The sequence below is a fragment of the Salmo trutta genome, chromosome 23 (assembly GCF_901001165.1).
Source record: "Salmo trutta chromosome 23, fSalTru1.1, whole genome shotgun sequence".
NCBI classification, from domain to species: domain Eukaryota; kingdom Metazoa; phylum Chordata; class Actinopteri; order Salmoniformes; family Salmonidae; genus Salmo; species Salmo trutta.
This window is the reverse complement of record NC_042979.1, coordinates 9,145,427-9,160,681: the sequence shown is the minus strand read 5'-3', so window position 1 is coordinate 9,160,681 and position 15,255 is coordinate 9,145,427. Positions and strand designations below refer to the sequence as shown.

The 15,255-nt window shown below is 48.1% G+C and overlaps 1 protein-coding gene across 1 annotated transcript in view; it reads right to left on the bottom strand.

Moving 5' to 3' along the window:
- Positions 1-15,255, bottom strand: part of LOC115159244 (zinc finger SWIM domain-containing protein 6) — a 46,105-nt gene that overhangs the window by 13,290 nt on the left and 17,560 nt on the right. The window contains exons 2-4 of the mRNA XM_029708763.1: positions 5,271-5,627; positions 4,637-4,785; positions 4,141-4,291 (exon numbers count right to left, since the gene is read on the bottom strand). Of these exons, the coding sequence (XP_029564623.1) occupies positions 4,141-4,291; positions 4,637-4,785; positions 5,271-5,627 (657 nt within the window). The remainder of the gene's footprint in view (positions 1-4,140; positions 4,292-4,636; positions 4,786-5,270; positions 5,628-15,255) is intronic.

Here is a 15,255-nt window from a genome sequence, read left to right as displayed (position 1 = left end):
GATAAAGATAAGCCAAGGAAAGGAGGAGAGGACAGGGAACACAGAACAAACACATTCAACACAAATCAACAACAAGCATGTTCTACTGTTCATCCAGTGGTCTTCACTTGCCAGCTGGCTGACACACTTTCAAGACGGAAGTTTCAAATTTTAATGTCTTGCAAACTCAAAACCCAACAATGCAATAATCAATAACAATGTAATACTCGAAAAAAACAAACAGACAAGAAATACAAAATATGAAAAACACGATAAGTAAGTAAGTAAGCATACAATATACAGGGTCAGTTCCAATACAGTGTTTACAATGTGCAGGGATAATGGAGTGATGGAGGTAGATGTGTATAGGGGTAAGGGGACAGGGATAATGGAGTGATGGAGGTAGATGTGTATAGGGGTAAGGGGACAGGGATAATGGAGTGATGGAGGTAGATGTGTATAGGGGGTAAGGGGACAGGGATAATGGAGTGACGGAGGTAGATGTGTATAGGGGTAAGGGGACAGGGATAATGGAGTGACGGAGGCAGATGTGTATAGGGGTAAGGGACAGGGATAATGGAGTGACGGAGGCAGATGTGTATAGGGGTAAGGGGACAGGGATAATGGAGTGACGGAGGCAGATGTGTATAGGGGTAAGGGGACAGGGATAATGGAGTGACGGAGGCAGATGTGTATAGGGGTAAGGGGACAGGGATAATGGAGTGATGGAGGTAGATGTGTATAGGGGTAAGGGGACAGGGATAATGGAGTGATGGAGGTAGATGTGTATAGGGGTAAGGGGACAGGGATAATGGAGTGATGGAGGTAGATGTGTATAGGGGTAAGGGGACAGGGATAATGGAGTGACGGAGGCAGATGTGTATAGGGGTAAGGGGACAGGGATAATGGAGTGACGGAGGCAGATGTGTATAGGGGTAAGGGGACAGGGATAATGGAGTGACGGAGGCAGATGTGTATAGGGGTAAGGGGACAGGGATAATGGAGTGACGGAGGTAGATGTGTATAGGGGTAAGGGGACAGGGATAATGGAGTGATGGAGGTAGATGTGTATAGGGGTAAGGGGACAGGGATAATGGAGTGATGGAGGTAGATGTGTATAGGGGTAAGGGGACAGGGATAATGGAGTGATGGAGGTAGATGTGTATAGGGGGTAAGGGATAATGGAGTGATGGAGGTAGATGTGTATAGGGGTAAGGGGACAGGGATAATGGAGTGATGGAGGTAGATGTGTATAGGGGGTAAGGGGACAGGGATAATGGAGTGATGGAGGTAGATGTGTATAGGGGTAAGGGGACAGGGGACAGGGATAATGGAGTGATGGAGGTAGATGTGTATAGGGGTAAGGGGACAGGGATAATGGAGTGATGGAGGTAGATGTGTATAGGGGTAAGGGGACAGGGATAATGGAGTGATGGAGGTAGATGTGTATAGGGGTAAGGGGACAGGGATAATGGAGTGATGGAGGTAGATGTGTATAGGGGGTAAGGGGACAGGGATAATGGAGTGACGGAGGTAGATGTGTATAGGGGTAAGGGGACAGGGATAATGGAGTGACGGAGGCAGATGTGTATAGGGGTAAGGGGACAGGGATAATGGAGTGACGGAGGCAGATGTGTATAGGGGTAAGGGGACAGGGATAATGGAGTGACGGAGGCAGATGTGTATAGGGGTAAGGGGACAGGGATAATGGAGTGATGGAGGTAGATGTGTATAGGGGTAAGGGGACAGGGATAATGGAGTGATGGAGGTAGATGTGTATAGGGGTAAGGGGACAGGGATAATGGAGTGATGGAGGTAGATGTGTATAGGGGTAAGGGGACAGGGATAATGGAGTGACGGAGGCAGATGTGTATAGGGGTAAGGGGACAGGGATAATGGAGTGACGGAGGCAGATGTGTATAGGGGTAAGGGGACAGGGATAATGGAGTGACGGAGGCAGATGTGTATAGGGGTAAGGGGACAGGGATAATGGAGTGACGGAGGTAGATGTGTATAGGGGTAAGGGGACAGGGATAATGGAGTGATGGAGGTAGATGTGTATAGGGGTAAGGGGACAGGGATAATGGAGTGATGGAGGTAGATGTGTATAGGGGTAAGGGGACAGGGATAATGGAGTGATGGAGGTAGATGTGTATAGGGGGTAAGGGATAATGGAGTGATGGAGGTAGATGTGTATAGGGGTAAGGGGACAGGGATAATGGAGTGATGGAGGTAGATGTGTATAGGGGGTAAGGGGACAGGGATAATGGAGTGATGGAGGTAGATGTGTATAGGGGTAAGGGGACAGGGATAATGGAGTGATGGAGGTAGATGTGTATAGGGGTAAGGGGACAGGGATAATGGAGTGATGGAGGTAGATGTGTATAGGGGTAAGGGGACAGGGATAATGGAGTGATGGAGGTAGATGTGTATAGGGGTAAGGGGACAGGGATAATGGAGTGATGGAGGTAGATGTGTATAGGGGGTAAGGGGACAGGGGACAGGGATAATGGAGTGACGGAGGTAGATGTGTATAGGGGTAAGGGGACAGGGATAATGGAGTGACGGAGGCAGATGTGTATAGGGGTAAGGGGACAGGGATAATGGAGTGACGGAGGCAGATGTGTATAGGGGTAAGGGGACAGGGATAATGGAGTGACGGAGGCAGATGTGTATAGGGGTAAGGGGACAGGGATAATGGAGTGATGGAGGTAGATGTGTATAGGGGTAAGGGGACAGGGATAATGGAGTGATGGAGGTAGATGTGTATAGGGGTAAGGGGACAGGGATAATGGAGTGACGGAGGTAGATGTGTATAGGGGTAAGGGGACAGGGATAATGGAGTGACGGAGGCAGATGTGTATAGGGGTAAGGGGACAGGGATAATGGAGTGACGGAGGCAGATGTGTATAGGGGTAAGGGGACAGGGATAATGGAGTGACGGAGGCAGATGTGTATAGGGGTAAGGGGACAGGGATAATGGAGTGACGGAGGTAGATGTGTATAGGGGTAAGGGGACAGGGATAATGGAGTGATGGAGGTAGATGTGTATAGGGGTAAGGGGACAGGGATAATGGAGTGATGGAGGTAGATGTGTATAGGGGTAAGGGGACAGGGATAATGGAGTGATGGAGGTAGATGTGTATAGGGGGTAAGGGATAATGGAGTGATGGAGGTAGATGTGTATAGGGGTAAGGGGACAGGGATAATGGAGTGATGGAGGTAGATGTGTATAGGGGGTAAGGGGACAGGGATAATGGAGTGATGGAGGTAGATGTGTATAGGGGTAAGGGGACAGGGATAATGGAGTGATGGAGGTAGATGTGTATAGGGGTAAGGGGACAGGGATAATGGAGTGATGGAGGTAGATGTGTATAGGGGTAAGGGGACTAGGCAACAGCATGTAAGATAAACAGAGTAGCAGCATCTTGTATGTGAGTGGGTGTGAAGAGTCAGTATAAATGAATGGGCATGTGTGTGAGTGAGAAAAATGTTGGCCTTGTGAGCTTACACACGTGCACGCATGCACGCACACACACACCCGTCAGCAGTGAAAAAGCGTGGCCTATATTTCTCCCCCTCCTCTCCAACCTAAGCCAGATGGGAACCGCTGTCTCAGACTACAAAGGATCAAACACACACATTCATTAAAACAATATTGGGATCATCAAGATGGATTTAGCTCCTGACACACACACACACACACACACACACACACACACAATCCCTCCCTTCACCCTTTATTTCCTTTGATGGGCCTACTCTGAGCCTTCAGTCCACATCTCATCTGTTCTGAGAGAGAGGAGAGAGAGAAATACCCAGCTCACAATCTCCGAATCCATTTTAGGCTGTAAAAAGCATATATTTCACAAACCATCCAGCTCACACCCTACAGATAACGCCCAATACAATACAGACTGACTATACAATACACTTCTGATGCATACACACATCGGCATGCAAGCAGCCATCATATCAGAAAGCATAGGGAGATACAGGTCTTACACAACTAACCAACACACAAATCAAACAGTCATCATAGCAGCACTTGTGTGACCATCAAATGTGTGTGTGTTTACTCTCTCTTGAACGGCTAGTCCGTCCAAGTGGCGTCTGTCCTTGTGCGCACGTGTGTGTGACTTTGTGTGTGTTGTCTCTTACCTAGCTCATCCCACAGCTGTCTGTATTTGTCAGTCATGGTGGTTCCCTGTTGTCTCCACAGAGCCAGGCGAGGGTCGCCCATAAACTGCTCTGTGATCAGCGTTAACATCCTGGCACCGTTGGAGTCACGCATCTTCAACATCTCTCTCACCTAGAGGAGAAAGAGAGAGAGGTCATCAAAGGTGTGTGTGTGTGTGTGTGTGTGTGTGTGTGTGTGTGTGTGTGTGTGTGTGTGTGTGTGTGTGTGTGTGTGTGTGTGTGTGTGTGTGTGAGAGAGACAGGGTAGGGGTCAATTCAAATTGAAGGCAGTCAATTCAGGAAGGAATTTGAATTTAAAATACAAAAAATTAAACACATTTTGAAATACATACATCTTCTACTTTTCAATGTATTAAGAAGTCATTGGGAAAAAATCCCTTTTTTCAATTATCGAATTGGAATGTCAGTTTACTTTACTTCCTGAATTGATCCCAACCCTGGTGTGCGTATGTGTTACCTTGCTGAAGAGAAGGTTGAGTTGTTTCCCAGAGCCGTGGTATCCTCCCTGTGAGAGGAAGAGTTTCACCTGCTCCTGAACCTGCTCCTCATCCAGGTGCCAACAGTTCTCATCATCTACACTGGCCCCTGCCGTGGGGTCCGGGGCCCCTGCGCGCACACACACACACACACACACACACACACACACACACACACACGTGCACACACACACGTGCACACACACACACACACACACGTGCACACACACACACACACACACACACACACACACACACACACACACACGTTAGTTGAGAGACACAGTGCTTATCATTTAAGTTGAGAAATGGAAAATGATTCAATGAAAGCACTGGGCTCTATGTCACAAACACAAACAAAAACGGAACAAGATGAACAAAATGATACCGGCTTAAATAAAGTGGGTCTAAAGTATTATCACACACTCTTCCCCACATCCTACATTACTGTTGAGCTCTCACACGGACGTGGCTTGATCAAAGTTTCCCTCTCCAGTGTTCTGCTTTACTGGAGCCAGACAGGGGGAAATCATTTCCAGACACACACACTCGCGCAAAAACACACACACACAAACACACACTTTTTCTCGTCTACACATCATCCACCCCACTCACCGTGGACCTGGTTGATCTCAGAGTTGGTAGACAGAATCTCATCAGCTAGTTTCTGAGCAGTGGGCAGCACCTCCGTGTGGTGTACTGTTATCAGGTACTGAACAAACTTCTGCAGCTGGTCTCTGTTCATCTGGAACAGAGTCTCTGAGATGGGCAGGTGCAGTTTGACCTGCTCGGGCTTCCGTACGCGGTACAGGGCCAGCGCTACAACGTGGGCGCAGTAGAAGATGTCCTTGTTGCCGCAGCCGCACGTTACCGCGGTGATCTTGCAGCGGTCGAAGCTGACGCTCACGCTGCAGACGAGCTCGGGTTCCGACGCTGTGGCCGGTTCTGTTACCGTTCCGCTGAGGTGGAACCCTGCAAGGAGAGAAAACAAGAACCTTTAGACAATCAACCAAATTGTATTCATGTAGCCTAACAGTTTTACACAAAAGTACTTGACAGAAGCTTACGTTCGAAATATTTCAACAGTACAATGGCATTAATGTTCTTGTCATAACTCTGTGAGGGTGTGGCTCACTAGCCTATAGCTTACTATAAGCTCTTTGCAGACGCAAGATTCTGTTTTGCAATTTTGATTTGTCACAAAAGGGGCGGCTCCCTGTAATACGCTCCAGCATTTGATGTACTTTTTTGACTACCTGACAATTGAGACGCGGGTATCATTCTTCTGCAGCCGTGGAGGCAGTGTTGTCGCTACCCTGTCTTTCTAAGGTCTTCGAAAGCCAAGTTAGCAAACATATGACCGACCATTTCGAATCCCACGTACCTTCTCCGCTATGCAATCTGGTTTCAGAGCTGGTTATGGGTGCACCTCAGCCACGCCCAAGGTCCTAAACGACATCATAACCGCCATCGATAAGAGACATTACTGTGCAGCCATATTGATCGACCTGGCCAAGGCTTTCGACTCTGTCAATCACCACATTCTTATTGGCCGACTCGACAGCCTCCACGCACCAGGCCTCCAGTGCGTCTTCACAGCCCAGTACGTCCTGTGCCTCCTCCCCGCACTCGCCCTGAAGTGCGTGTCACCAGTCTGGTGCCACCTGTACCGGCCCCATGCATTAGGCCTCCAGTGCGCCTTCCCCATCCGGAGCCTCCGGCGACGGTCCACTGTCCGGAGCCTCCGGCGACGGTCCACAGGCCGGAGCCTCCTGCGACGGTCCACAGGCCGGAGCCCTCATCTGCGCCGATGCCCAGTCCAGGCACGGTGTCCAGTCCTGCTCCAAGGCCAGAGCCTCCCTCTGCGCCGATGCCCAGTACAGGCACGGTGGCCAGTCCTGCTCCAAGGCCAGAGCCTTCCTCTGCGCCGATGCCCAGTCTAGGCACGGCAGCCAACTCAGCTCCATGGCCAGACCCGTGGTCTGGGCGGGGCCAAAGTCCGATGGTGGCGGATCCACGAGTGGAGTGGGTACTTCGCCCCGCACCGGAGCCGCCACCGACGCTAGATGCCCACCCGGACCCTCCCCTATAGAGTCTGGTTTTGCTGCCGGAGTCCGCACCTTTGGGGGGGGGGGTACTGTCACACCCTGACCATAGAGAGCCTTTTATTCTCTATGTTGGTTAGGTCAGGGTGTGACTAGGGTGGGTAATCTAGGTTGTTTTATGTCTATGTTGGCCTGGTATGGTTCCCAATCAGAGGCAGCTGTTTATCGTTGTCTCTGATTGGGAATCATATTTAGGCAGCCATTTCCCCACTGTGTTTTGTGGGATCTTATTTTGAGTAAGTGCATGTAGCATCTCAGTCGTTACGGTTTGTTGTTTGTTCCTTTTTTTGTTTTGTGAGTTTCATTAAATAAATATGTGGAACTCAGAGCACGCTGCGCCTTGGTCCATCTCTATACACAACCTTGACACCCCCCCCAGAAAAACTGGTCCGCGGGCCTACCAAAGTGGCCCGCTGACCACCAGTTGCCAATCTCTGCTCTAGATAGCCATGCTAACACTCGCACTTGATTTCCCCCCCCCCACTACTTGCTCGGACTTTGCTGATAGCTACTTTATTGAGGAAAAATGTACTTACTATGAATGTGATATGTGGTTGTCCTACCTAGCAATCTTAAGATGAATGCACTAACTGTAAGTCGCTCTGGATAAGAGCATCTACTAAATGACAAATGTAAAATGTAGAGAGGACAGGAGACCAATAGGCTCTAGATAGATATAGAGGATTTAAATACATTTTCTGGTACTTTTGTATACCTTTTAGCCAGTAGTTCTGAAAGTAGCCCTCAGTAGCCCTCACGAGCGGTACCCGAAAATTGCTTACTACATCACATCTCTCTCTCACACACACACACACACACACACACACACACACACACACACACACACACACACACACACACACACACACGACCCAACAGTAAAACAACCAATCCATATATTGTACCAATCCATGTGTTTTCCCACCACTGTATTCAGGTTTCAAATACATTTTTATTGGTCACATGCGCCGAATATAACAGGTGTAGACTTTACCGTGAAATGCTTATTTACGAGCCCCTAACCAACAATGCAGAGTAAAAAATAAAACGTGTTTGTGAGTGTTTTGTGTGTGTAAGCATATGTAGTGTGTGTTTTGTGTGTGTAAGCATATGTAGTGTGTGTTTTGGAGTGTCAGTGCAGTATGTGGGTGGAGTCCAGTGAGCGTGCATAGAGTTGGTGCATGAGAGTCAGTGCAAATAATAAGGGGATCAATGATTAACTGTTCAGCAGTCTTACGGCTTGTGGGTAGAAGCTGTTCAGGAGCCTTTTGGTCCCAGACTTGGCGCTCCGGTACCGCTTGCCACCCACTCAACTACAGCTCCATCGATGTGAATGGGGGCGTGCTCGGCCCTCCGTTTTCCATAGTCCACGATGCGGCCAGCTTATCATGAGGTATTGCAACTCAGGTGAGAAGAACCTCGATACTTACTTAATATTAGAGATCGCACACCAGCTGTTGTAAACCCCCCCGAGTTCGCCCAACGCTGCCATTCTGTCCTGCCGATGTATAGGGGAAGAAAATGCTAGATTTGTCCTTGTTCAGCCACGACTCGGAGAAACATAGGATATTACAGTTCTTCAGATCAAGTTGATAGGCCGGTCTCCAGTTTATTCTCCAGTGATTGCATGTTCGCCAATAGAAGAGAGGGTAGAGGCGGTTGATGTAGTCTCGTCAGGTATCCTGCCCCGCCTCTTCCTTCTTCGAGTGTCGGGGATTCGGGCCTGGGCCGGGATGAGCAGTATGTCATTCGCCTCTGACTCACTGAAGTAAAAATCCTCATCCAAATTGATGTTAGTGACCGCTGTTCTGATGTCCAGAAGCTCTTTTTAGTCATAGGAAATGATGGCGGAAACATTATGTACAAAAAAAAGTTAAGATCAGCGCCAAAAAAACCCCACAAAATAGCACAATTAGTCAGGAGACCGTAAAACGGTTGCTATTCCTTCCAACACCATTATTCCCTGAGGTGAAGAAGAGAAAGGAGAACACCGAAATAAGTATTTTGTTTTATTTTGGGCTTTCTCAAAGTACACACACATACTGTACACTAGGAGGAGAGCGGGTCTGCTTCCCAGTACTAGAGGGTCTATCTCAGGTTCTTCTGTGTAATGGGGCTCCCCTGGCCCCCTATGATATTGTGGCAGTCTATAATGCTACAGTATCACATTGCTACTTTCATGACTCTCTACCAAGAATCCTTGATGAGCCTCATATTGCCGAAATGGTTTCTCTATATGACCGACCGTCCATAGCTTAGTGTGAAAAGACTCAGATGGTCCTACAGCGTGGATCTAAGGTCAGCTTGCCTTAAATCTCTTAAGGGTTCAGGTTAGGCCTTGATCTGGCTAAGCTGATCCTAAATCAGTGATTAAGGAGGGGACTTGAGCCTGGAGCAATGTTAAGATGGTTAGCCAGAAACTTCAACTACAGCCCAAGGGGAAACAAGTCCTAATGGTCTGAGATAGATTGAGCGAGTGAGATTTTACAAGAATTTAGTAACGGTTTCAAGGGAGGTCTGGGAGACAGCACACACACATACATACAATACAAACACACATGTGCGTGCAATGAAAATACACACGCAGAAGAAAACAACACACACACACAGGTTTCGGTTCTCTCAACAGGCTTTTGCTCAATCAGAATGCTGGAAACTCACACTGACAAACTGGAAGAACTGACTAACAGAAGACGGGGGGGGAGAGAGAGAGAGAGAAAGAGAGAGATAGAAAATCATGTGACAGCGACAAAGAGCAAAGAGAGACAGCGGCTGCAGTCCAAACATGTTATTCTTTACCCCCTCGCACTAGCCCCTTTCCCTTGGGGGAATCCCCGTCAAAACCGGATGCAGTTTGATTGCTATCTTAAGTGATCACTTGTGGGGTTGATATGACCTACAATTCAATGCAAACTGTAGTCATGTGTCAAACTGCGGTGGCCACGAAGTGTCAAATTTTATCAACACGGCTGCATTTTCGGCATTTCCGACAAAATTATTACGCTAGCTTGCTATATATATATATATAGAGATATATATATATATATATATATATATTGCTATATATATATATATATATATATATATATATATATATATATATAGAGATATATATAGAGATATAGATATATATATATATATAACATTGATTTTAGCATTGGCAAATTAGTTTAGTTTCGTTGTGAGGAGCTTATAAAACATAGCTAGCTTCATAAATATATTTTTGGAATTCTGAAATGTATTGGAATAAATTACCAAACTATAAAACTAGCTAGCCAGTTATGCATAACTGTAGCTAGCTAGCTACCTGACAGGAGTGCTAGCTAGCTACGTTAGCTTGCTAGGTACATTAATAGCTTTAGGTTGGTTGTTTTTAAGTTCAACTTCAAGACTTCCACCAAGGATGTTGCCTCTCTGATCATCACTCTCCCTCGCTTGGGCAAGGGACATTTAAGGTACACTCGGATGTGACGATGTAAAACGTCATTCGAGGGCTGAGGGTCGAGGGCTGTCTACTTTGAGTTTGGACTGCAGCCAGAGAGAGGTTTAGAGCGAAAGAGAACCCGCCTTCTTTTACTCCTCCATTTCCTGCCTACCAGTCAGCTGACACAACACCACAGGGGATCACATTTCACACACAAACAAATCCACACGCTCTCTCACACACTACACCACATCACATCTGCTTGTGTAACACACACCCACACTCGCACATACTGTACATCCCCGGTTGGCAGTTGCTCCACAATGTAACAGTTTGTGCACGCACACGCACACACACACACACACACACACACACACACACACACACACACACACACACACACACACACACACACACACACACACACACACACACACACACACCCCCTGTAGTGTAGACCCGAGTCCTACATGGCCCACAGCTGAACTACTGACATCAGAGAGAGAAGAGGGAGAGGAAGGGAAAGACTTAGGGACGCAGAGATGTAGGAGGGAGAAAGAGAGAGAAAGAGGAAGGGAGAGGCAGAGATAATTCCTAAACAGGGGAGGAGACCGCTGGGCTGGTGGGAAGCCCTCAGCTGAGTGTGTGTGTGTGTGTGTGTGTGTGTGTGTGTGTGTGTGTGTGTGTGTGTGTGTGTGTGGAGAGAGGCCTGGCGGAGTGCCAGAGCCCTGAGCTCAGCATTCTGTAATGCACTTCCACTCTTCCTCTCTCTCTCTCTGCAGCTTGCATAATACTGCCAACCAGACTTAACCCTTAACTACCTACCATGGAACCCAGACTTAACCCTTAACTACCACTACAGACCATAATACTGCCTAACACTGCACGGCAACCAGACGCAACCCTTAGCTACCACTACAGACCATAATACTGCCTAGTGCTGCACCACAACCAGACGTAACCCTTAGCTACCACTACAGACCATAATACTGCCTAGTGCTGCACCACAACCAGACGTAACCCTTAGCTACCACTACAGACCATAATACTGCCTAGTGCTGCACCACAACCAGACTTAACCCTCAACTACCACTAGAGTATACACATACTATCTAGCACTGCATTAACCCTTAACTGCCTACCACAGATACTTTTTTTTTTAAAGTAGGGGCATGGATCAGAAAACCAGTCAGTATCTGGTGTGACAGATCTCCTTTGCATAGAGTTAATCAGGCTGTTGATTGTGGCCTGTGGAAAGTTGTTCCCCTCTTCAACGGCTGTGCGAAGTTGCTGGATATTGGCGGAGGACTGGAACTCGCTGTCGTAAACATTGATCCAGAGCATCTGGTGAGTATGCAGGCCATGGGAATTATGTACAGATCCTTTGCGAAATGGGGCTGTGCATTATCATGCTGAAACATGAGGTGATGGCGGCGGATGAATGGCACGACAATGGACCTCAGGATCTCGTCACGGTATCTCTGTGCATTCAAATTGCCATGGATAAAATGCAATTGTGTTCGTAGTCCGTAGCTTATGCCTGCCCATACCATAACCCCACCGCCACCATGGGACCCTCTGTTCACAACGTTGACATTAGCAAACACCTCGCCCACACGATGCCATACACGTGGTCTGTGGTGAGGCCGGTTGGACGTCTAAAACAACATTGGAGGTGGCTTATGGTAGAAAAATGTACATTAAATTCTCTGGCAACAGCTCTGGTGGACATTCCTGCAGTCAGCATGCCAATTGCACGCTCCCTCAACTTGAGACATCTGAAGCATTGTGTTGTGTGACAAAACTGCACATTTTAGAGATGGCCTTTTATTGTCCCCAGCACAAGGTGCACCTGTGTAATGACCATGCCCTTTAACCAGCTTCTTGATATGCCACACCTGTCAGCTGGATGGATTATCTTGGCAAAAGGAGAAATGCTCACTAACAGGGATGTAAACAAATTTGTGCACAACATTTGAGAGAAATAAGCATTTTGTGCATATGGAACATTTCTGGGATCTTTTATTTCAGCTCGTGAAACATGGGACCAACTCTTTACATGTTGTGTTTATATTTTTGTTCAGTTAACGATGTTATATCTGAATCATTTAGTTATGACTGGGGAATCATCAACACTATAACTCCACACACAGTGCAGCCAACGGATGGTTAACTAGAGCTCCAGTAAATGGAAAACTGAGAAGGGTTTTTATTCTGGCATAATAAGGGTCATCCCATGGCCTGTGAGAAGTCAGTGGCACCCTATGGGGCAGTCTGTAAGGACCGTGTCATGCCAGAGGTTGTCCAGTTGGTTGCCCGTCGAGACGGCTGCCTAGAGTCATTCTGGTTCTCACAGCATTGTAACAAAGACCGCCTTTAACTGTGTATTTATTAGACAATGGCCAGCTACCCTTCCATTCCTTACCTCTGCCACACAGCCAGTAGGAAGAGAGCGTGCTCTGTAGACAGAAACATTGAGAGGTGTGTGGAGGACAGGGGCGGGTGTGTGTGGGAGTGCACTAGCGGGAAACAGGGGGTGTGTGTGTGTGTGTGTGTGTGTGTGTGTGTTTGGAGGTGGGGGATGCTCCGCCAAGCTTCAAATTGGGTCAATAAGGATCGGAGTAGAGTAGGCCAATCCGTGTCTCCCTGAAGACATCTCCTGGTGCTCCTCACTGTGCCAACCAATCAACACACACACCAATTAACAGAAAGACATATCTGACAGAGCTTCTGCAGTCGCTACGTGTGTCAAATTCAACCAGTCCACCGAGCATTTTCTCGAGTCATTTGTTTTCCTTCACACTGCTAGTCGCGAGCGGACTGGTCTGCAACCCCACTGTTTGATAGACCTCAGAGAAGAAGAGATTCTTTACAACCAACCAGACAGAAATCCTGCAGCTCTATCTGAAACAAAAACAGGAAAAAGGGGAGATAGACACACTATTCAACAAGCTGGACTCAAACCCACACAGCACTGGTTTCAAACTACCTCAGAAAAGGAGAGAAAGGTCCTCAACAAAGGTGGAGGAGGTGTAAAGCGTCTGGCAGCTCAGAATGGACACAATTGTAGCTGTGTTTTTATGGCGTCCATTTCACTGGCCAAAAAAGGGACCTCGGGTGACATTTTGTGTCTAATTGAGAGAGGCCATTGGGGCTCTAGTGAACCCTGCCAGGTCTCTCTCTCTCTCTCACACACACACACACACACACACAGCTCACTTAAACAGTGCTTCCCACGTCCCACTCGGACTGTTGCCCAACCCTGACACACACACACACACACACACACACACACACACACACGTACACACACACACACACGTTAACAAACAGTGAATGCACTTCTCTCTCCAAGTTTCACTAGACAAGGACAATGGTCCTGAAGAGCCGAGGAAACAGACACTCAAGACTGCATCTCAACAGACCGCTAGCGGGACAGAAAGCAGCCAGGATAGAGAGCGACAGAGGAAAAGGGAATCAAGGAAAACAGACAGAAAATGACAGGGAGGGGAAGGAGGGACAGATGAAGAATGGATGAAGGAGCGCTTCGGCTAACTAACACTCTCCCTCACCTAAGAACAGCACAACAATATGTAAATCAGATCTGTCACACATATACACACGGACTGCACTGATTACCAGTCCAATTCCTTGAAACAACCAACTGCTGAAACATTCAACTGTCAGTGGATCAGGTGGAAGAGGGGAACAAAAAAAGGCCGCCATTCATTTTTCCTTCTCTTTTTATTCAGTACCGCCTCCGTTCCCTGACCTACGCTGTCCAAGTAATTTGTTCAGCCTTCGAGGACCTCCACCGGGCAAGGCAACACACACACACTGTGCAGGGAGCACAAATGTCTCATTCCCACCACTCACCTAAAAAATAACTGTCAATAGATCCTTTCTGGGGGTGTTGGCAGGGGGAGCATGTTAAAGAATCTAAACTAGCTACAGCATTTTGACACAACAACAGATGAATGGCACTACAGAACCACACAGAACCACACAGTGACCAAACAGTAACTACGCAGCCAAGAGGTTTTTAATGAGGCTGGGAAACATATTATATTCCGGAATCTGAATTAATTACACGAAGGTGTGACAGAAAGAGAGAGCACGAGAATGAGAGTACAGAAATAAATAGAGCATGAGCAAGAGAGAGAAGGTAGAGAGAGAGTGTAGGGAGAGAGAGAGAGAGAGAAGATAGGGAGGGTAGAGAGAGAGTAGAGAGAGAGGATAGGGAGAGAGGGTAGAGAGGGAGAGAGTAGGGAGAGGTTGGAGAGAGGGTAGGGAGAGAGAGAGAGAGAGGGAGAGAGTAGGGAGAGAGAAGGTAGAGAGAGGATATGGAGAGATAGAGGTAGAGAGGGAGAGAGTAGGGAGAGGTTGGAGAGAGGGTAGGGAGAGAGAGAGGGTAGAGAGAGAGGATAGGGAGAGGTAGAGGGTAGAGAGGGAGAGAGTGGATAGAGGGTAGGGAGAGAGGGTAGAGAGGGAGAGAGTAGAGAGAGTAGGGAGAGGGTAGAGAGAGTAGGGAGAGGGTAGAGAGAGTAGGGAGAGGGTAGAGAGAGGGAGTAGGGAAAGAGAGGGTAGGGAGAGAGAGAGGGTAGGGAGAGAGAAAGGGTAGGGAGAGAGAAAGGGTAGGGAGAGAGAAAGGGTAGGGAGGGGGTAGAGAGAGGGTAGGGAGAGGGTAGAGAGGGGGGTAGGGAGAGAGAGAGGGTAGGGAGAGAGAGAGGGTAGGGAGAGAGAGAGTAGGGAGAGAGAGAGAGAGAGTAGGGAGAGGGTAGAGAGAGGGGGGGTAGGGAGAGAGAGAGTAGGGAGAGAGAGAGAGAGAGTAGGGAGAGGGTAGAGAGAGGGGGGGTAGGGAGAGAGAGAGAGTAGGGAGAGGGTAGAGAGGGGGTAGGGAGAGAGAGAGGGTAGGGTAGGGAGAGAGAGAGGGTAGGGTAGGGAGAGAGAGGGGGTAGGGAGAGAGAGAGGGTAGGGAGAGGGTAGAGAGAGGGGTAGGGAGAGAGAGTAGGGAGAGGGGGGGTAGGGAGAGAGAGAGAGTAGGGAGAGGGGGGTAGGGAGAGAGAGAGAG